This window comes from Trachypithecus francoisi, unplaced genomic scaffold (genome assembly GCF_009764315.1).
Source record: "Trachypithecus francoisi isolate TF-2019V2 unplaced genomic scaffold, Tfra_2.0 Lachesis_group19, whole genome shotgun sequence".
In the NCBI taxonomy this organism is placed as follows: Eukaryota; Metazoa; Chordata; class Mammalia; order Primates; family Cercopithecidae; genus Trachypithecus; species Trachypithecus francoisi.
The window spans coordinates 32,101,950-32,122,792 of NW_022681464.1; the positions used below are offsets into that span (position 1 = coordinate 32,101,950).

The window sequence follows — 20,843 nt, forward strand, 5'->3', positions numbered from 1 at the left end:
GAGATGGAGACCCTCCTGGCTAACACAATGAAACCCTGTCTCTACTAAAAATGCAAAAAATTAGCCGGGCCTGGCGGCGGGCGCCTGTAGTCCCAGCTACTCGGGAGGCTGAGGCAGGAGAATGGCGGGAACCCGGGAGGCGGAGCTTGCAGTGAGCCGAGATCGCGCCACTGCACTCCAGCCTGGGTGACTGAGCGAGACTCCATCTCAAAAAAAAAAAAAGGGAACACTTATTCTTAAATGATGAACATTCAGCTCCATTATAATGTCCAAAGATGAAGAGGTTAGATTCTCTTGGATTGTTATGTTTTAAGAAGGAGTCACAATTTTATAATTATAATTTTTTAAAAACTGAATTCCAGCTAATTCTTAAGAGTAGGCTCCAAGTTTTTAATACTATCAGGCACAAATATTTCAAATACATTAGCACAGGGGGGCCTGGCATTTGCCAGGGTGTGATGCATGCGTAGTATCATCAGTAACAGGAAGTTGCTTCACACTTAAGAGAATCTTAAATTCCCTGAGATAGTCATTGTAAATCTGGCCACCTCCTTTCTAGCGAGATCCCACTGCCTCTGTTTATCAGAACCCTCAACGTTCAAGTCATGCCATTACAAGGGTGGGCATGAAGATTATTTAGTCTGCCATACTTGATAGTTTAACTCTTAATAATATATATATACACATATATATATATATGATTAACTGAAGGATATTCTTTTTGAAATAGTTTTTTCAAACTAGGTAATTACAAGCTTTAAAATTTTGATAAAATTTACCAAGAAGCTAATAGAGATAATAAAATAGTAAGATGGAAAAGGAAATAAATGATAAGCAATGGGATTTCTAAACTCTGGCAATAATTATAAACTAGGAAATACAACAACAGAAGACATTTTCTTTATAATAGTAGAAATGAATAAAAATTAATGAAATGGGATTTTGTGAGAGGTGCTTAAATATGACTAAATTTTATTATGCCATACCAAAAAAGGCTCAAACAAATGAAGAGGCAAGTCAGGTTCTAGATAGGAAGAATAAATATCAAACTGGCAATTCTTCACAGGTTACAGGAGTAATGCAACCCCAGTCAAAATTTTAATAAGCTTCAAAAAATATAGATATCAGCAAAATGCTTCTAAAATTCAATGGGCAAAACAGAAGCATACCAGAAGGAATCGGGCCATGTGTCCCTTGAGCTGAATGTCTGCATCTGCCAATAGCTCATACACAGCGATGCGGCTCATGTGATCAATCACAGCGCTCCTGCAGAGAACGCTGCAAGATAAAACAGAGTTTTCTTAGCCTGATTCTCAGCATCTCCCTCATTCTGCACAACCTTATGGGGTGGCTGACTGCTCCTTGGTTTCACGTGTTTATAACTGAATGAACTGTAGTGAATTCTCCTGCATGATGAGTTGAAGAGGGATGCAGCTCGCAGTCTCTATGGGGAAAAGAACCTTCCCGCTGTGAACAGTGTTGTAACTCTCAGGGCTAAAGGCCCCATTCAGTTTTTCTACCTGGCTTTATAAAGTACTAGGTTTAGTCCTCGAGAGAAAGGGCCCCAGGGTCAGTAACTGCAGATCTCTAAGGCACAGCCAACATTCCTGGGACTATTCACAATTAAAGTCATCCACTAGCCTCACAGCCACCACCCCCTCCAGCATGGATAAGACCCCGAGTTTGCCTCTGAAACTCAGTCTGGTTCTCCTCCTCCTTCCTTCTTCATTTCTACCTGTGGTGTCTCTTCCCTCCATCACATCAAGTGAGATACAGAGTTCAGGGACATTTAAAAGCTCACAGTTTTGAACCAAATAATTCTAATGGTAAAACCCTTACAGGAGGTACTTTTTGAGTAATGTTTCTGACTTCATACTCCATTGCAAATTCTCTGTTTCTAAATATCATTTGAAACTACTGTTATATTAAAACAAAAGGGCTATTTCTGAGAAATATTTGAAATAATTTAGGCAATGACTTTTTTGGTGAGGATTACAATGAGGTAAGTTATATAAAAAGCCAAGCCCAGTGTGTATTATACATTAGAAACTTAATAAACCGTTGTTTTCTTTCTCACTCCCCTATGTGAGTGTGAGTGAGTGTGTGTGTGTGTGGTGTGTGTGTGTGTGTGTCCATTAAAACACATTCTTTTGGATTTAGGCATAATCCTAAGGTTAAATATACTAAGTGATTTACTTAGTTTTATCCTTATCCCATATTAAATTCCTCCTAAGTAGGGCCGGGCGCGGTGGCTCAAGCCTGTAATCCCAGCACTTTGGGAGGCCGAGACGGGCGGATCACGAGGTCAGGAGATCGAGACCATCCTGGCTAACACGGTGAAACCCCGTCTCTACTAAAAATACAAAAAAACTAGCCGGGCGAGGTGGCGGGCGCCTGTAGTCCCAGCTACTCCTGAGGCTGAGGCAGGAGAATGGCGTAAACCCGGGAGGCGGAGCTTGCAGTGAGCTGAGATCCGGCCACTGCACTCCAGCCCGGGCGAAAGAGCAAGACTCCGTCTCAAAAAAAAAAAAAAAATTCCTCCTAAGAAATAGCCTAACAGTAATAACCAGATTGATTGAATCACTAATGATCATCTCTTTTATGGAGAGCAGATTAGATTTATCACAGCACTACTCTGAAAAGTGGTTTTCTTTAGCACCACTGCTATTCTGCTGGGATTTTTTTTTTTAACATCGTTAGAACTCACTTGAGAAATGCTGGGGAAAGTTGAAACCTCAGCAGAATATGCTGCAATGCTAAAAGGGCCTGTCATTTAACATAGGTTTTCATGGGTCAAATATTTTCCAGTTGCACCATATTGTTTGAACTCCCACACTTGTAGCCTGTTCATTTTCACTTATCCACATGACAGACAAGGAAGAGAAAGAGGAAATATTTTAGCCACGTGAAAAAATACAACAGGACATTCCTTGGAGTGGCTAAACACAATGAAAGTGGTTCCTAGACTGAAACCATGCTGTCCTGCGTTTCTAAGGATAGAAACTCCTAATGCAGGACTTTGGTGTTGTCATGTTTAGAGCCAAAATGATCTGCAGACTGACATGCAGTTCACTCTCAATAACTCCATTCAGACTTAGGTCATGAAACAACACCCATGGTACCCAGAAAGGGTGTCCTTTCTTTCTTTGGTTTTGAAACCACTTCTCTCCTTGGCATAGATATTCTCAGAACTCCTCTGAGATGATTCAGAGTCACCAGAGTTATCATGAATATTTCCTCCTGCCCCCTTAGCCATCTCCACTTTGTATCCTGAGCAACAGTAGTCAAGCCATGGGATCTGGAAGTGGAAGGAGCTGGAGAGCTGAACTGGCGGGTGGGCATGGACAAATGGGTGTGGAGAAGCCCTGCCCCAGGCCCTGTGGCTAAGAGTCTCCAGGCCTCAGGTGAGGTGGCGACCCACCCATCAGGAGTGGACATTCCAGTGGTTGCTGATTTCATCTATAGATACAACTCATATCTTCAGATAATGACAGAACATCCCCGGGGAACTCTTTTAGGCCCATTTTGTGCTCCTGTTAAAAATCCAAATACAATTACCTTCTTTGGTTCTATCATCACCCAAAGACAAAGACTTCACAGATGCTTGTTTAGGGTTACTGAGGGCATGATGTTCATTCAATAGCCATTTCATCCATTCTCATAAAAGTTTCCATTCTAAGCTACTAAAAGTAACTCTTTGGATAAGTTTTTATTTGTTTTCATTTTTGCAACAGGGAAAAGGTCCATTGCTTCAGGTCATGTTGGGTTTGACGAAAAGCAACACGAAAGTAGTAGTAATACAATGTTTATGGCCGTGGCCAAGAACTGGATGGTTTTACTGCAGTGCTCCACCTGTTGTTTCAAGGAACCCTGACTTCCAGTCCCATTTAGTATACAATTAATTTCACGTGGAAACACCCCTTGTGCTGATTATTTAATTACAGCATGCTCTGAACATGTGCGTGCATCCTGAAATATTATGCAAACAAAACCATTTTTAATAAGCCCTTGTCAGTTAGTGCTCTTGGAAGAGAAGAACTTCATCAGGGCAAATTTCGAAGTCCTTTGTTAATTTTTTTTCCACTTGACAATCATCAAACATTAATTATCCCCAGTTCTGAAGGTGTGCTGCAAAAGGTAGGTATGCACCCCCTAACATTACTGAGAACGAGTCTTTTTCCTTATGCTATGCACCCAGGTACTTGACACAGCCTTTGAGGTGAGAGCAGTGAGTTCATTGCACCGCACCTTAGTGATAGAGAATCAAATAAAGAGGTTGTGTTGTGCTATGTGAATCTGAACCAAATTGCTAAGTACAGCATACAGCTTTTTAAGAAAATGCCATATTTTTACGCTGCCCATAGAGAGGGCTCCCAATACCCACATTGGTGATGACGTTGGACCACACAACTAAACACCTGCTTGTTTTCAAGAGCTGCCTCAAACAGAAAACAACCTCCCAATGCAAATAACCGTCAAAGTTCCTAAAGCAGATTTCCTAATGGTACCTTTACAGAGGAATTCCCATGGTGGGACTGAGTACCTGTACTTGCAGCTGTAAATGTTCACCTGGCCTGTCAGAACAGACCCGGGGCTCTTCACGTTCACATCAGCCACAAACAGCTGGGCTGCCTCTGTGGAATACTCAAGCACAACCACGTAGCGGCCAACCTGTGGGACGCGCAGCTGCAGATGTAATTCCACCTGTCACAGAGGCCAAGCAGACAGACTGTGATCCAGCTGTGATATGTACAGGCCACACGTGCATCAGCAATGGTGAAAATAGAGCCCAGAAGACATCCTGGAAGTATTTTTACATGTCATCCCTGTAAGCAATATGGTCCTACAGGTTGAGATGCCAGATAAAACACATGGTGTTCCGTTAAATTTTAAATGGAAATAAATAACAGATAATTATTTATTGTTTATTTAGACAATTTAATGGGGCATCCTGCATTCTTATTTTCTAAATCTGGCAGCCCTGCTTCGAGAGGCTTCTACTCTTTCTACCCAGAGTGTTTTTCCTGCTTGTTTCTCAAGGCAAAAGACATTCTAAAACTTGAAGTAAAAATGAAGTACTGATGAGGAGTAAGGGGAATGGAAATGTGCCTTTGGGCTCTTTAGTTGTTTTTTTCAAAGAAGTTTTAAATTGTACTAAGGGAAATAATGTAAAAGTGACACACACACACATCCCGCTCCTGGGATAAGGAGTGTTAATAAGGACTGTTAACGATTTCCATGTTTCCAAACCATTTTCTATGCCCAAATATGCACACGCATGTTTTGTTTTGTTAAGAAAAACTGTGATCATAGTAGACAATTAAGGATGCTTTTGTGCTACGATGACAGAGACACAGGGCCTGCAAAACCAAAAATATTTACTATCTGTCCCTTTACAGAAAAAGTATGCCCTCCCCTGATATCACCTACTGGTTAGGAGTTTGGGGTCCGGAATCAGACAGCCTCCAGCTGTGTGATCTTGCACAAGTTACTTGACATCTGTATGCCTCGGTATCCTCCTTAGTAAAATGTAGATAACAATAGTACCCCCCTCTTAAGATTGTTCTGAGGATTAAGTGAATACATACAGAGCTCTCAGAAGTGTATTTGAGATATAATAAGCACTATGTAAATATTAATGAATATAATTGCGATTACTGCTTTTTACCATGACTTGCTTTTTTTACTCAATGGTATTTTATATGTCTTTATGGCAAAAATACATACATGCAAATACACTTACATGCAAATATACTTCATTTTCTGAATAGCTGCCTACCATTCTGTAGTATGAATATAAAACTATTTAACTAATCCCTTATAGAGGGACACAGGTTGTCTTTAATTTTCCCTACAACCTCTAATGGTATACAGTCATCACGTGTATATCCTAATGCTAGTACTTCTGTAAGATTCCTAGAAGTGCAATTGCTGGGTCAAAGTGTGTATGCATATTTAATGCCTGGGCCAATATTAGAACCTTATTCCTCAGCAGTGTAACCCACCTCCAGCTGCAAGTTTTACCACACTTAATTAAAATGGTCCTCCCTCTCCCTGCCTTAGGAAATTCACATTTGGTATTCCTTCTGCACGGCTCTGAATCACATAACTGCAGTCTTCCAGAGTGATTTTTTTTTCTGCAACGTAAATAACAGAAAGATTTCCCTCTGGGAAAGAATGTAGATCAGCCACACCAATGTTGACACTATGTTCTAGAGGGAAATATGGCTCTGCCACTGCTCCCTGTGGCGAGGTTACTGCCAGCATTTCGCCCCTGAGCATCTCCAGACAAGGGCCTGACTGTCATTGCCCCACCACAAAACACTCACAGGTCAGTGATGTATCAGGTTTTCTCCCAGAAGTTATTATTGGCAGCAAGTTCTATCTAGTACTCTATTATAAATTTCTACTACTCTTTCCACTCTAAATTGTATGAATTACCTTTTAGAAGGCTTGTTTGAAGAGTTTAAGGTACATTTTGATGGGCAAAATCAGGTTTGAGAAACTCAGATAAAAGATGGCAAACAGAAACTTTACTGCTTGCTGTTGTGATTATTTATGTGTGTTACTTATCTTTAAAAAGGGGAACTTCAATGGAATCAGTGTCAAACTGGAGGAATATTTCTGGTTCTATGGCACAGAACTGACCTCTACTAGTTACTAGTGTTTTAGGATAAAGACATAGAAGGCGGGTTTATCAAATCTGTTGCCTATACACAACTAAAAGGGATAACTAATATGTCTGATGTCAAAATGAGGATTCAAATGATTTGGTCAGCAAATATTACTGAATACCTACGCTATGCTAGTCCACCAGCTAGGTGATAGGTATACAGTGGGAAGCAAGATAGACATACCCTCAGACAGACTTGAATCAAGTAATTAGATAACTAGAAAATACAGCATAAAACTACATGTGAATAATGTTCTGCAGAGGTGTTAGACAGGGGTCTGAGCTAGTCAAGGAGATGAGGGAGAAGGGAAGGCTTCCTTGAAGAAGCAGCAACTTAGTTGAGTGTGGAGGACAAGGAGCAGACAACCAGGCCACAGGGGAGAGAACAGTGTTTGGGTAGAGGGAACGGCTTGCAGTAGGAGGCTACATACAACATAGAGTGCTGTAGAGTCCCATGTAATGCAAGCCCAAGAGACTGAAAGTAGGTCAGAGGAGCAGAGAAACAGAGAGCAGGAGGGGGGTATAATAAAACTAGGAAGTAGAAAGGGCAGCTTGATAAGCCATGTTAAAATCTTTGTCTCTATCCTAAGAGCAATAAGTGTTGATCAAATACGCCCATCAGAATGTGAGTGCTGGCTATAGTCTGGAGAACAGATCAAGAGGTGCAATGGGCAGAGCAGATGTGGGTCAGCTAATTAGGAGGCTTCTACAGAGATTCTCCTAGAAAATGATGGTATTTTGGACAAGGGAGATAGAAGGAGAAAGCCAAGAAAAGTTGGGGATATACACTCACAGATGGCTTGGTTTGGGTGGGGGAAAGAATGGGAGAAGTCATGGATGACCCTAAGAATTTTGCCTTATGTAATTAGATGGGTGGTAGTGGCATTAACTTAGGTAGGGAATACCGAAACGGAGTTTGAGATTGCTTTGAAACATCAAAGAGGTAACGTCAGGAAGGAAGGTAGACTTGCTAGTCTGCATATAAAAGCAGAGGTATGACTGGGCATAACAATATGGGAGGTATCTGAGTGGAGATGAGTCTGACACAATTGCCATGGATGAGACTCCTCGAGAGAGAACATAGAGTCATAAGGCCTAGGACTGAGCCTCGACAAATTCTAACACTTAACCGCTGGACAGAGGAGGATGAGTCTGCAAATGATATTTTGAGGAAGCGGTGAGAGAGGTAGAAAGAGAACCAGGTTGTCGTTACTTTTTAAATTATTAAGATAGCTCTTAAATTATGAAAAACAACAGAGAGTTTGAGAATTCAGGGAGCGTCCATCAGGCATTGAAAGCTGCCGAGAAGTTAAACCAATGAGGACTGAAACATATCCACTGGATTTACTGACAAAGATCTCATCGGAAACCTGGCAAAATAAATTTAATGGAGTGGGAGGTGGAAGCCAGACTGAAGTGGGTTGAGGTGTGAGTGGGGCATAAAGAATCAGAAACAGAGAGTGTAGACAATACTTTGGAGGAGTTTTGTTGTGAAGGGGAGGCATATGGTGCAGTGGCTGAGTTGAGGGAGAGAGAGGAGGATTTTAATAAAAATAGGTTAGCATTTTTTAAATATGGGTGACTTCTGGTTCAGATGGCACAGAGAATTCACATTCACTATACTCCTGCTCCAAGAGAGAGCAACTCTGGGTAAAACGTTTTAAAAGAACAACAAAAAGATATATTTAGAATCAAAAGTAAATAGGTGTTAAAACATAAGTTAAAGAAAAACCCAAAGTGGCACCAGGACTGGAGTCACAAGCCTGTTGTCCCCTAGGTGTGGAAGCAGGTTATTTTGGCCAGCAGTTTAGCTCATGCAGAGTAAAGAGAATAAAACATGTGCCATAGGAGACAATGGCCAGATCCAGGTACATTTTTTGAAGACAAGGATGTTCAAACTTAAAAAGAAGCTAAAAAATTGCTTCCAGTCTGCCTCCTGGGTTATAGATTTATAAGAAACTGTGTGAAGGTCAAATACTGCATGTTCTCACTTATAAATGGTCGCTAAACAATGGGTACACACGGACATATAGAGTGCAATAACAGACACTGGAGATTATGAAAAGTGGGAAGGATGGAAGGAGGGGTAAGTGTTGAAAAACTACCTATTAGGTACAATGTTCACTATTTGGGTAATGGGTACACTAGAAGCCCAGACTTCACCACTATGTTATACATGCATATGAGAAACTTGCACTTGTACCCCTAAATATATAAAAATAAATAAATTTTTAAAAGAAGCTATGGAATTTGGGAACCAAAAATCAAATATGTGGCCTCATGACCAAGAACTGAGCTATGCCATTCATGGGGTCAGTGTCTGAATCTGTGCGATCTTCAATGTCATAACAATAGAGAAGGCACATTGTAATGCCTGCTCCTGGGCTAAGGATCTAGTGGACAGGTAAGACAGTGCAAAACTAGCAGGCTGAAACAGATGCAAAAGAAGGAGACGACAAAAACCTCTCGTTCAAAATAAGCCAATATGCCTGTAAACAAAATTTCTTTTTTTTTTTTTTTTGAGACGGAGTCTCGCTGTGTCGCCCAGGCTGGAGTGCAGTGGCGCGATCTCGGCTCACTGCAAGCTCCGCCTCCCGGGTTCCCGCCATTCTCCCGCCTCAGCCTCCGAGTAGCTGGGACTACAGGCGCCCGCCACTGCGCCCGGCTAGTTTTTTGTATTTTTTAGTAGAGTCGGGGTTTCACCGTGTTAGCCAGGAGGGTCTCGATCTCCTGACCTCGTGATCCGCCCGCCTCGGCCTCCCAAAGTGCTACAAAATTTCAAAACACATAAAGAAATCGAATATTAAGAAGGACAGGTAACAAAATAATCAGAGATGAGTTCACTTCAGATGAGGTGAATTTTATGGAATAGTCTGACAAAGACTAAATATAGTGGCCCATGGTCGGAAATCCCCAAACTCTGAAAAGGAAACAGGTTTTGTAACTGTTTTGGCGGCAAACCTTACCTAACTTAACCAATAATCATTTGTTGGCAAAGTCTGAACTAAACTGGTATTAGTCAGTTCGTGTCTCCCCAGGTGGGCCTAGTCATGCTTCTCACTGGAGAAATATTAACCTGTTTGATTACAGGGTATTATCCCAGACCTCACTGGAGATGTTATCTTTTTTCAAATCTTAAAAAATCTGAATTCTGAAATACACCTGGCTCCAAGGCCCTTAGGATGCTAAAAAAGATAAATGAAGGAGTAACTTCCACTTAAAAGTACATGAAGTTCTGAAACAAAAACTGGCAGAAAAGACAAGAAAAAGTAAATATGATAAAGAGCCAATTGGAAAGTTTTAAAAGTATAAATTAAACTGAATCAATAAGCTGGATAATTTCTAGACCAGAGATAGTAAAATAAAATATTTCAACATTGTAAAAGAGCCTTGAGGTCCTGCTGACGAGCTCTGGGTTAAATCAGAGATTAGAACCTCCTAGATGAGTCATCAGCATCACTTCCTGGTGGTTGCCCCTTCTCAACTGTACCTCCTGTTGTCTCGGGAACACATACACACAAACACACACACATACACGTATATGTATCTGTATATCTACATGTATGTGCATTTTATGTATATATGTATGTATGTACACCTATATACATGTATGTGTGTATACACACATAGCATGGGTAGGGTAGGATACAGCAAACTTAGTATTAGAATGAAGTAGAGGGAAGATCATTTAGGTTTTTCATGCATATCTATGTTGTTTTACTTGTTACAACAAGTATTATTATTTTGTATCATGAAAATTCAAATAAAATGAAATGAAGACTTTACTTAGGAAATATACTTAAAAGCCTTTAACTGCTACCTTCAAAATGTTAGAAATGTAGTTTACAAAAATGTACACATCTAAATGTTCAGTTACGATTAACTCCACGTATATTTTCATCCCACAAATTTAATCCCCCAAATGAATATTTTCCTCAAAAGGACAAAACAGAGAATGTTATAGAAAGCAAACAATAAAAATATAGTGGAGGAAGTTTTTTTCAGTGTCTTCATTTTGAAGTGTTGCGTTGTGTGTTCTTATTGTTATGGTTGATATCCTATAGCTCTAACTCAAATCTTAAATTAGTATGATCTTAAATTTGGTTCTGAAGTTCAAAAAACTCCTGGAAGAAAAGTAATACCAAGACCTGTAGTAACCTGTCCTCCAAGCCATGAGGTAGGTGCCAGTGGGTGTAGAAGTTCCGGATTCTGAGCTCAAGGAATTCAGCTGTTACAAATTGCTTAGCCTAAGGGGCTGAACAGTCAGTGAGTGTGGTATCCTTTTAGGGTAAGCTGTGTCATTTTTGGAGGCTTACTAGATTGAGTCTCATCTGTCTTTTAAGAGAAATCTTGCCCTGAATCAGGTAGAACAGGATGCCCCCTTCTAAGTCCAGATAACCAAAAAGAAAGGATTTGATGGCTGCCTACATCCCCTGCCATGTCTAGAAAGTGTTCAAAGAACAACCTGAACATGGCTCCATGTAGCGTACCATCCGGCCCCACCCTAAATCAGATAGCTCAGCAAATGTTGATAAACACCTCTGAGAAAATCTTCCAGGTCCCCCTGAATTTGAGAAGCAACTGTGGCCAAGTGTTTTCAGCAGATACAGATGGGGAGGTAGTAATAACTTCGATAATAAATAAAAGGCTGGCCCACCTCTCTCCCGCTGAGGTCCACCATGACAGGGTGTGCAGGTGTGGGCTGCCTCACTGCCACGGGTCTGGGCTCCCCATCAAGCAAGAAGTGTCTGGCCTCACAAGCCAAGGTACAGGGGAATCTGGTCACTGGCAAATGCTGGTAGAGCAAGCAACTTCAACGACAACAACAACAACAACAACAGAATCAATAGTTACAACTGAGAACATCAAACGGAATATCAAAGTACATCCCCAAAGACTCTTAGTCATTCAGTTCACTCATTCATTCATCATCCTTCAACAAACTCTTATTAAGTGTCTGCTACAAGAATTAAGCAATAAATTTTCATCTGCATGGGGAAGAGAAGAAACAAAGGTCCACAAACCTGGGTTCTATTTTAAGCTCTTCCTCCCACCGGATGCATGACTGACCTTGAGGGCACTGACTTGGGCATGTGTCAACATTCCCACAGGCTGGAGGGTGGTAGCTACTTCTAAGCCAGCTATGGGGTGCAAAGTGCTTTGTGAATCTTATTTAAAGGACACAAGTAAGACATAGAGGAAGATCACAACTAATCATCCAGAGCATCGTGCTGTCGTTGTGATCCTGAGACACCTCATGAAAGCTTGCATTAAAGGCTCCTAATTTAGAGGACCCCAATGATGTGGCTGCACCTTCTGCCCCATACTGACTTTTCCTGGGGAGGTCCTGCGTAAGCACATGGTTCTGTGACTGGCAGCTGCAGTACAGAGGCTTCATAGTAGTCCCTGGGGAGCAGTACCAGGTAATCCTAGTAAATAAAGACCAAAAGGAGAATCACTCATTTTGATGGTAGCCCTACTTTGGATATAAAATAATCAAACATACTAGTTAAATCAATAACAACCAGGTGAAGTCGCTAATTAAACTCTCCATATCAACTGCTTTGTTCTTCATCCTGACTCACCAAAACAGAAAGAATCATTCATCAAAGATTCTTTACATATCAGAGAGAAACCTGTCTGTGTGAACATTTTTATTCTTCAAGTTTCAAGAGAGATTTTACTGTCTCTCCTGGATTGTTTATAAACTCACAAATTAACAAAGATAATAAATTGTCAATTGATGAAATGTTCTGTGGAAATGCTGGTTGCCTTCACCAATACAGAACACTGAATGTGGATCACTTTCTACTCCCACACCCAAGTAACGCTCAACTGGCATGGTATAAAAAGCAATGCCTTGTGATCTTGGTGATTCACAGAATGGAACTGGCCTACTGCCTGTCCCAAGAAACAGAGGAAGAACATGTTCCACTGAGTGTGCCAAACGAAGCCCACAGCGTAAATTCAGCTAAGCAGCTCTTCAGGAAAGAGCAGAGCTGCAGGCTTCTGGGAGGTGAATGATTGACAGCCCCTGGCTGTCCTGACAGCAGCGCATATCTGCAGAGGGAAGAGGGGAGAGCGAAGAGCTCATACACAGACCACAAGGCTTTTTCTTTCCTCAGAGAGACATGTATAGGAGGGGAAAAGTAGGAGATTGTGGCTCAGGGGACTCAGTAAGTTTAAATTTTTAAAGGGTTACTGTTCTACTAGTAAGTTTGCTGAGCTTGGGACCATATCTCGTCTCTCCTCATGACTTTATAGTCTCACAGATACTAGAATAGTAAGGGTTCATAGTAGGCACCCAGTAAGATATTTTTAGAGACAATAGGATTATAATATGGAGGCATACATATGAATTACTACACAATTGCACAGACTAAATGTCATTAGGCATCCTCCATGCCTAAATAGTAACTTTTATAATGAACTTAGTCCAACGTTGTATCCATTACTGGTATCAATGGGATTTTCCTCTGCCTCATTTCTACCATTTGTGAAACATTCTTGAACTTTTTTTATAAAGCAGTAAAGCTTCCTACTAAGAAGGTGCAAGAAGAGCACGGAACTTCTGATGTTCCTTTGCTGTCTTGAATGGATGGCACAAACCCTTGTGTTATCCTTGTAAGATCCCAGATTTGAAAGACCTATTAAGATAAGTATTTTCCCTGTTGTATGGAAGAAGCAACTGGCAGGACTGGAGGAGGCAGGATTGGCATTAAGGGACTTGCCTAAGATTTGCTAACATGGCCAGTAAATGGGGTTGTGCCAGAAGGAAAAGCTTTATGTTTTCCACTCTGAGCATGAATCCAAGCTTTTCCCAAGAACTCTATTTTGAAAAGACCTTGCCATGAAGCAAAGCAGGCCTTAAAGCACATAGCAAAGAGGGCTGTCTCAGAGAACAGGTTTCATCCCTCCAACTCCCCATGGCTTCTCTGGCTATGCTATTAGGTGTTTGAAGACAAAGCCTTTCCTTAAAAAAGAGTTCTCTGTTGTAGGCAATCTGTTTGGTGAGAATAAACCTGCATTAGGTTTAACACAGAAAAAAGCAGAAAGAGTGTCATGGAGAAGCAGTGGCTCTTATAGCCTCTTGCTTCTCTTTCCACCCCCAAGAACTTTACTGAAATTCATATCTTCTTGTCTTCTAGGTTCTTCTTCCTTGGTTCTACACAATCTCCAGACAGTGTAGATAATAACCAGGTGAAGTTACTAGTTCTTATGATGTGAGGCAATGGGTGCTAAAGTCTATATTTCTGACTCATGCTGGAAAATCCCATACCAGCTTTGGAAAGGTGAAGCCGCATACTCATGAAGGTTTTGCGTTTGTTCTGATAATTTAAGAGTCTTTAGGAGACCTTTTTTATTTTTTACTTTTTTGTCCAAGAGAAGCTAGCTGAAAGGATACAAAAGATACTTCAAGTTGATTCCTATGTCATTTGAGGGCGAATGTCACCACATATTCCTTAGGTTGGGGCTGAATAGTTCCTGGGTCTAAAACCACCAATGATTGTGATATTTTATGGTCGCTGTGGATTGTAGTCTTGGATGGAACCATTTCTGAGGTAGGAAGAATCCCGCAAAAGCTCTCCATTCAGAACTAAGTCTTACCAGAAGGACTCCTTCTGCCTTAATACAAGCAACCCATATTCCTGGTGTGATTGAAAATGGGTCTGCAAAACCATTTCCAGGGACGGTGACAAAGGCTGGCTCCTTACTTGGCAGGAAGATGATCTCTTTGCTTTGAGCAGCACCTATCAGAAATACAAAGAACTGCTTAAGGCATTTTTCTATCAGTCAGTGTTATGATTTTAGATATTCAGTTTTGAACATTCAGTTTACATCTCAAAAAGTTTAAGATGATATATACTGATCAGATTTACTGATCTTATCCTTAAAAACTGTAATATGCAAATACACATGTATAAAATAGGCTAGAAAGATACTGATAAGACATCAGCAATGGTTATCTACACCGGGTAATTGTTTAACTTATTAAATAAGTATATTAATATTGGTAAACAGTTTAGGAAAGTTCCTTGCATATAGTAAATGTTCAATATATTACACTAGCTATTAATTACTTTTTCCTTTCTTGTTTATATGTGATTTTGTTTAAAGCCAGGGTCTCACTATGTTGCCCAGGCTGGAGTACAGTGGTTATTCACAGGTGCAATCACAGCTCATGACAGCCTCAAACTCCTGAGCTCTAGCAATCCTCCCACTTCAGCCTCCCAAGAAGCGGGGACTACAGCATATGTGATTTTTAAGTTTTAATTTTTATTAATGAACATGCATAAGAAAAAGTTTTACTCTTCTGTTTGTTTGTTTTCAGGATAAAATACGTTTTCTTCTGCATTAAACAAAGGGAGGACCTTCTGCAAGAGGTTCAGACAGAAATAAACTATTGCATCTGAGTTCAACTGAGACTTTTTCTTCCAAAGAATTATCTTCTCCAAATCTTTGGGTTCACTCTTGTTCTACAAACATTGATGGGGGCCTACTATGTGCCAGGCTTGGAACTAAGTTCTGCTGACAAGGCAGTAAACACAGTAAGCATGGCCTTTGCTCCCTGCTGTTGAGGACCAGAGAGGAGTAAGGACTAGAAGACAGGAGAATGTGGTACAGTCTGGACAGTGGAATTTGGGAGGAGGCACAAGTTACCACGGGACATAACATAACTGGGGCTCCCAACTCAAACTTAGGGGAAAGGTGTCCCAGAGGACAAGGAAACGAAGCAAAATGTATTCCAACTATTTGAGTTAACAGAGAACAAACTGCTGCTGTTATAGTCATGCAGGAGGCAGAGGGATCTGTTAAGAGTTCGGAATCTGAAGACTTTGTCTACAAACATCCAGCTGTGGCTGGCAATATACTAAACCTCTCAGCTCTGTTTTCTCTTCAACTCTCTTCAGTTTGCAAAGTTCTTATGATGTGAGGCAATGGGTGCTAAAGTACTCTATAAATGATTAAGTAAGCCTCCTAGTCTTTCAATGGGTTAATCAACCTCCAGCCACGCAAGTTGGACTGACTCAACTCAGAAATGACATCATTTCTTCCCCCATTCCGAATGAACTGTGGATGCTTAACAAAGATGGCGTACTTTTTTTTTTTTTTTTAAGACGGAGTCTTGCTCTGTCGCCCAGGCTGGAGTGCAGTGGCCGGATCTCAGCTCACTGCAAGCTCTGCCTCCCGGGTTTACGCCATTCTCTCGCCTCAGCCTCCCGAGTAGCTGGGACTACAGGCGCCCGCCACATTGCCCGGCTAATTTTTTGTATTTTTTTAGTAGAGACGGGGTTTCACCGTGTTAGCCAGGATGCTCTTGATCTCCTGACCTCGTGATCCACCCGTCTCGGCCTCCCAAAGTGCTGGGATTACAGGCTTGAGCCACCGCGCCCGGCCGATGGCGTACATTTTGATGCTAAATTAGATTTCCATTGGTGCCATTTTGTGTCCTCGTAAAACTCCAAATGCTTCTTGGAATCTGTTTCCAGGACAGGTAGAAGCCCTAATACCTTGAAGAACAGACCTCCAGGCCTTCTCTCTGCCTGTGGCGAGGCTGTACTCTCTTCTCTTGTCCCTCTGCCCTCAGGAATTCCTCAGCCCTGAGTCAGGTTTGCAGCTCCCTCCTGGAGCTCTTTTGGGCTTCATGCTTTACAGCATTCATAGGAAAAACTCCCATCCTCACCCATTTCTCCTCTATTTGGTTGGTTTGAAACAATGGAAGAATTTGGGGCCGTGGGCCAAAATCTCTCAAGTAACACCAAAAAAGTGACACCCACTTCACCATGAATGAGTCATAAATGAGCTCTGCCCAGTGAAGACATCATAACCCATGGGGTTCAGCCAAGGTACACAGGTTGTCATATCGATTTTTTAAATGACAGTTAATGATAAATTTAGTAGCGAAACTTAAGTGATTGTTTAGAGAAGGAAAGGTAACAGACGACAGGGCTCCTAGAGAACTGTCTGACCAGACTGTGAGCCAGGCTCGACATTTTCGAAGGGTGATCAACTCTGTGAAAATCAGAGAAAGTGTTTCACTATTTATTTCTTAATTGAAAAGAGGCTTGAAATTTTACCTACTTGCCTTACCCCAGGATGGATAAATAGTTACATGGCCAGATACTGCTTCAGTTCCAGGGTTAATGTATCTCACAATAACGTGAAACAAGGAGCCACTTGACTTCCCCACATTCAATGTTATTCTTACATCATTCTGAAATATACCGAAAGGCCATAAAGCATAGAAAAAAATTGGTTAAAAGACATGCTAGCCAAACAGTGACTTTATTCTATTCAAGTGTCACCACTGGACTTGTAATGTGCACACATGCGCACACACTCACACTCAGTCAACAAGCACGGAGTAACTTGTGAAAGATGGAAACAGGCAAACCTAACGATGAATTAAAATCACTTACAACCAAAATTACAGTGAAAACGCACTTCCTCAGCAACTGAGATCCTCTTTTGACCTTTTCGCAATCAGGCAGACAGAGCGGAGTATTAGATGGACTAATTAGTTTAAGAAAGCCACAGTGGGCCGGGCGCGGTGGCTCAAGCCTGTAATCCCAGCACTTTGGGAGGCCGAGACGGGCGGATCACGAGGTCAGGAGATCGAGACCATCCTGGCTAATACGGTGAAACCCCGTCTCTACTAAAAAATACAAAAACTAGCCGGGCGAGGTGGCGGGCGCCTGTAGTCCCAGCTACTCGGGAGGCTGAGGCAGGGGAATGGTGGAAACCGGGAGGCGGAGCTTGCAGTGAGCTGAGATCTGGCCACTGCACTCCAGTCCGGGCGACAGAGCGAGACTCCGCCTCAAAAAAAAAAAAAAAAAAAAAGAAAGCCACAGTGACGGAGCAACCACCACTGGCTAGGAAAAATAAAGAGGCAGAAGAGAAGGAAAGGAGAGGGTATTATTTCACACCACCAGAGGGACATTGCTTCAGAGTCTGCTTCACATACATAAAGTCTAAATGGTCATAGAAACCAACGGTGGCCAAGGAAAGGTTAAAGACTTTCCTTGTCTTTACAAGGTGGTAACATCTGGATGTAACTAAAATATACCTATTAAATTTTATGATGTTTTATCTCAATTCCTTATGCAAGAGAAATGATGGCTTTTGAACCTAGAGGAGGGGTCCTGTTGGTCCCCAGGGCCTGGGCTCACACAGTGTTTGTGAATATTGTGGAGCCTGGACTGCTGAAGGAAAGAGTAGACTATTTTAATTCTGAACCACTGACTACACGTCCAGATTGGGCTGTGGCCCAAGGAAACGTCATGAAACTTGGAAATGCCCAAATCAGTGGTTCTTTTGGCATTCCCCTACTTCTTTAGTTAAAAGGAAGGGGATATTTGTTAAGCGAGATATTGGTGACAATGAAGTCTGACTTTGTGTAGAACCACTTGCTCTGGAAGCAGGAGCCACAGGTGACCCACACAGAGGAACTCCTGCTGACCATCACAATTTGTCTGAATTCATCTTGAAGTATTAGCTTCAGATGGAAAATAAATATGCAAAAATGGATTAGGAGCAGAGCAAAATAAGTAGTGATTCTGGGGACACCACCAAGGTCCTCTGACCAAAACAACTTTCTCAGAAAATGTGTCATTAGAGATGAATTCCTTTTTGTCCACCAGCTATTCTTTGAAACTGTAAGCACCTATGAGAAGGCATACACTTTGATTGGGTTGTAGGCATACACTTTGATTGGGTTGTCAGTCATTTACATCCTATCATGACTCAATGGAATTTACTGCTTGTTTTCTGAATAATGAAGTAATGTCAGGGAACTAAAGAAATTAAATAGCTGTATTTGGGGAGTGGCGGGAAAGAGTGAAGTGTCTTAAGATCCTAGGTACTATTTCAGAAAGGCAGCTTGGATGGGGGACCATGGCCAGGCAAAAAGCAGTGTTAGAATCAATGAGGGGGAGGGGTCCGAGAGAACTGTGGCCCTGTCCCGGCTTCTCTACAGGCTGATTGAGGTAGCAACAGCAAGTAGCAGTCTTGAATGCGCTAACGAAAAATACTGTGTTACCATGATCGTTAATTTACCTCTCATATTCTGAATTTCTCCACTGAGAAACAGCTTGAGGAAACCAACCTCAAAGAAAAATTCTGAGGACAAAGCTACTCAATGGCTATACAGAATGTTTTAGTTATAAGTAGCAAGACGTATAAGTTGTAAAGGTAAACAAAGAATGTATAAATTCCCCTACTCACTCTAATATAAAGCAAAGATACATGGATACAGTAGAGAAGAATGAAGGAAAGAGAAATACGGAAAAGAAAAATGAAATAGCACTTAACTAACACTCATTATTTATCTTAGTTTCCATGTACATAGCAATTCAAAGTTTAAAAAAAGCATCAGCCAAAAATTAGGAACACTAGCTTTACTGGAATTACTTAAGCCAACTCATTATTGTTTTCCACAAATGGCTTTACAGAAAACTGTCCCTCACATTCTAGTAAGGCCTAACGTCATTGAGGAAACTTCCCTCTTCTTATAAAATGTCTCCAGAGATAAACACTATTTTTCTTTAATCTCTTAATTTTCTGATTTGGTGATCAAATTAAAGTAACAATGAACTATGAAATCCACACAATACCAGTTAATATACAGCCCTACCCCAAGCCCCAGGTTTAACCTAAACTCCAATGTCAACCCATAATATGGAGAAAAAGAATCGTGGAATGAGTTCTGGGGACCTTTCAGGGGGCTCACTGAGACTGGTGTGGGGAAGTATCTGAGCTACTCAGCCATGAAGCTGCTTTCTCCGGGCTGCGTACCTGTACTGAGGTCATTTGGGCATATCCTCTCCAGCTAAACCCAGGAAATGCCAGCGGATCAAATCCAAACCGAAGGTCTCTCCCATTAGGTGTGCTGCCGTCTTCAATCTCGTACTTCATATGATGCAAATCTGGGAAATAGTAGTTGTTTTCAGGCCTTTCGCAAATAAAAAGTAAACACATACAGGAGGTTAGGCCCATAGATCATCTGAACATCCTTTAATCACGATAGTTACTATGAAGGAACTCCACCACATTAACAGAGTACATTAAATAAAGGAAAATGAGAAGGATCTCCTGCTCTTTCTCTAAATCACTGCTTTCATTCACATAAACATTCACACAAAACACACTCAACACCTACTAATTCCAAGCATTAAGATGAGAAAATCATTTAGCACAAGCCATAGTGGTAGCATCCTTTAGTATGTTCTCAATAATTGCCAAAAATTTAGCAAAGTCAAACTAGCTTATTTACTGTGTATTTATTTAATCATTCATTTATACACTCATCACATAAATATTAATATCTGTGTGCCAGGCACTCTTGCTAAGGACCATAGGTATAATGATGAACATGACATAAAATATTTCATATGCTAAATTTACAAGTTAGATATATTTTCTCGACATGTATTTTTTAATCATTAGAATGACAGTTTTCTATGCCTTGTTTTCTCTTAAACTATATGCCTATTAAAGAATTCTTTTCAAGAGTTCAGCTGTGGTAGGCACAGAGAAGTATCCAAAATATTCCAACATTGTGCGGCATTTAACAAACTACTTAAAGTTCTCAAAAAAAAAAAAAAAACAAAAACAACCAGATACTTTGCTAATCCAGTCACAAGCTAATAGCAGTTAGTAGGTTTAATGCCATAAAGATGAATTTGTTAAAGGAAATAAAAGGCCATGCTCCTATACTGCAAATAGAATTAGGAATGCTTACAACTTTTCTGGAAACAATTTACAAAGATCCTTAAAAATGTTCACATACATTGACCCAGTAATTCTACTTCCAGGAATCTGTTCTAAAGAAAGATTTTGTAGATAGTCAAAGAATTAACACAAAAGAATGTTTGAAACAGTGAAGACTTGGAAACAACATAAGTGTACAATTATGAAATAAATTATAAAAAATTATATAACCATTTAAAATGTGAAGGCTAATGATGATAATAGGAAATATTTATGATATGATGTGAAGAAATCAACACCAGGGTGGAGCAAGATGAAACACAAATGGAAAATGTTTATTTTTTTGAGACGGAGTCTTACTCTGTCGCCCGGGCTGGAGTGCAGGGGCACTATCTCAGCTCACAGCAACCTCTGCCTCCCAGGTTCAAGCAATTCTCCTGCCTCAGCCTCCGGAGCAGCT

General features: G+C 41.0%; 2 protein-coding genes across 2 annotated transcripts in view; both read right to left on the reverse strand.

Annotated features, from left to right (window-relative positions):
* Positions 1-11,915, reverse strand: part of LOC117064052 (laminin subunit alpha-3-like) — a 48,307-nt gene extending 36,392 nt beyond the window's left edge. Inside the window, exons 1-3 of the mRNA XM_033178112.1 lie at positions 11,331-11,915; positions 4,544-4,704; positions 1,170-1,278 (exon numbers count right to left, since the gene is read on the reverse strand). Coding sequence (XP_033034003.1) covers positions 1,170-1,278; positions 4,544-4,704; positions 11,331-11,354 — 294 coding nt within the window. The 5' untranslated portion in view covers positions 11,355-11,915. The remainder of the gene's footprint in view (positions 1-1,169; positions 1,279-4,543; positions 4,705-11,330) is intronic.
* Positions 11,916-19,331: 7,416 nt separating this feature from the next.
* The window catches only part of LOC117064249 (laminin subunit alpha-3-like), a 36,100-nt gene continuing 34,588 nt past the window's right edge, over positions 19,332-20,843 (reverse strand). Inside the window, exon 8 of the mRNA XM_033178503.1 lies at positions 19,332-19,625. Coding sequence (XP_033034394.1) covers positions 19,400-19,625 — 226 coding nt within the window. The 3' untranslated portion in view covers positions 19,332-19,399. The remainder of the gene's footprint in view (positions 19,626-20,843) is intronic.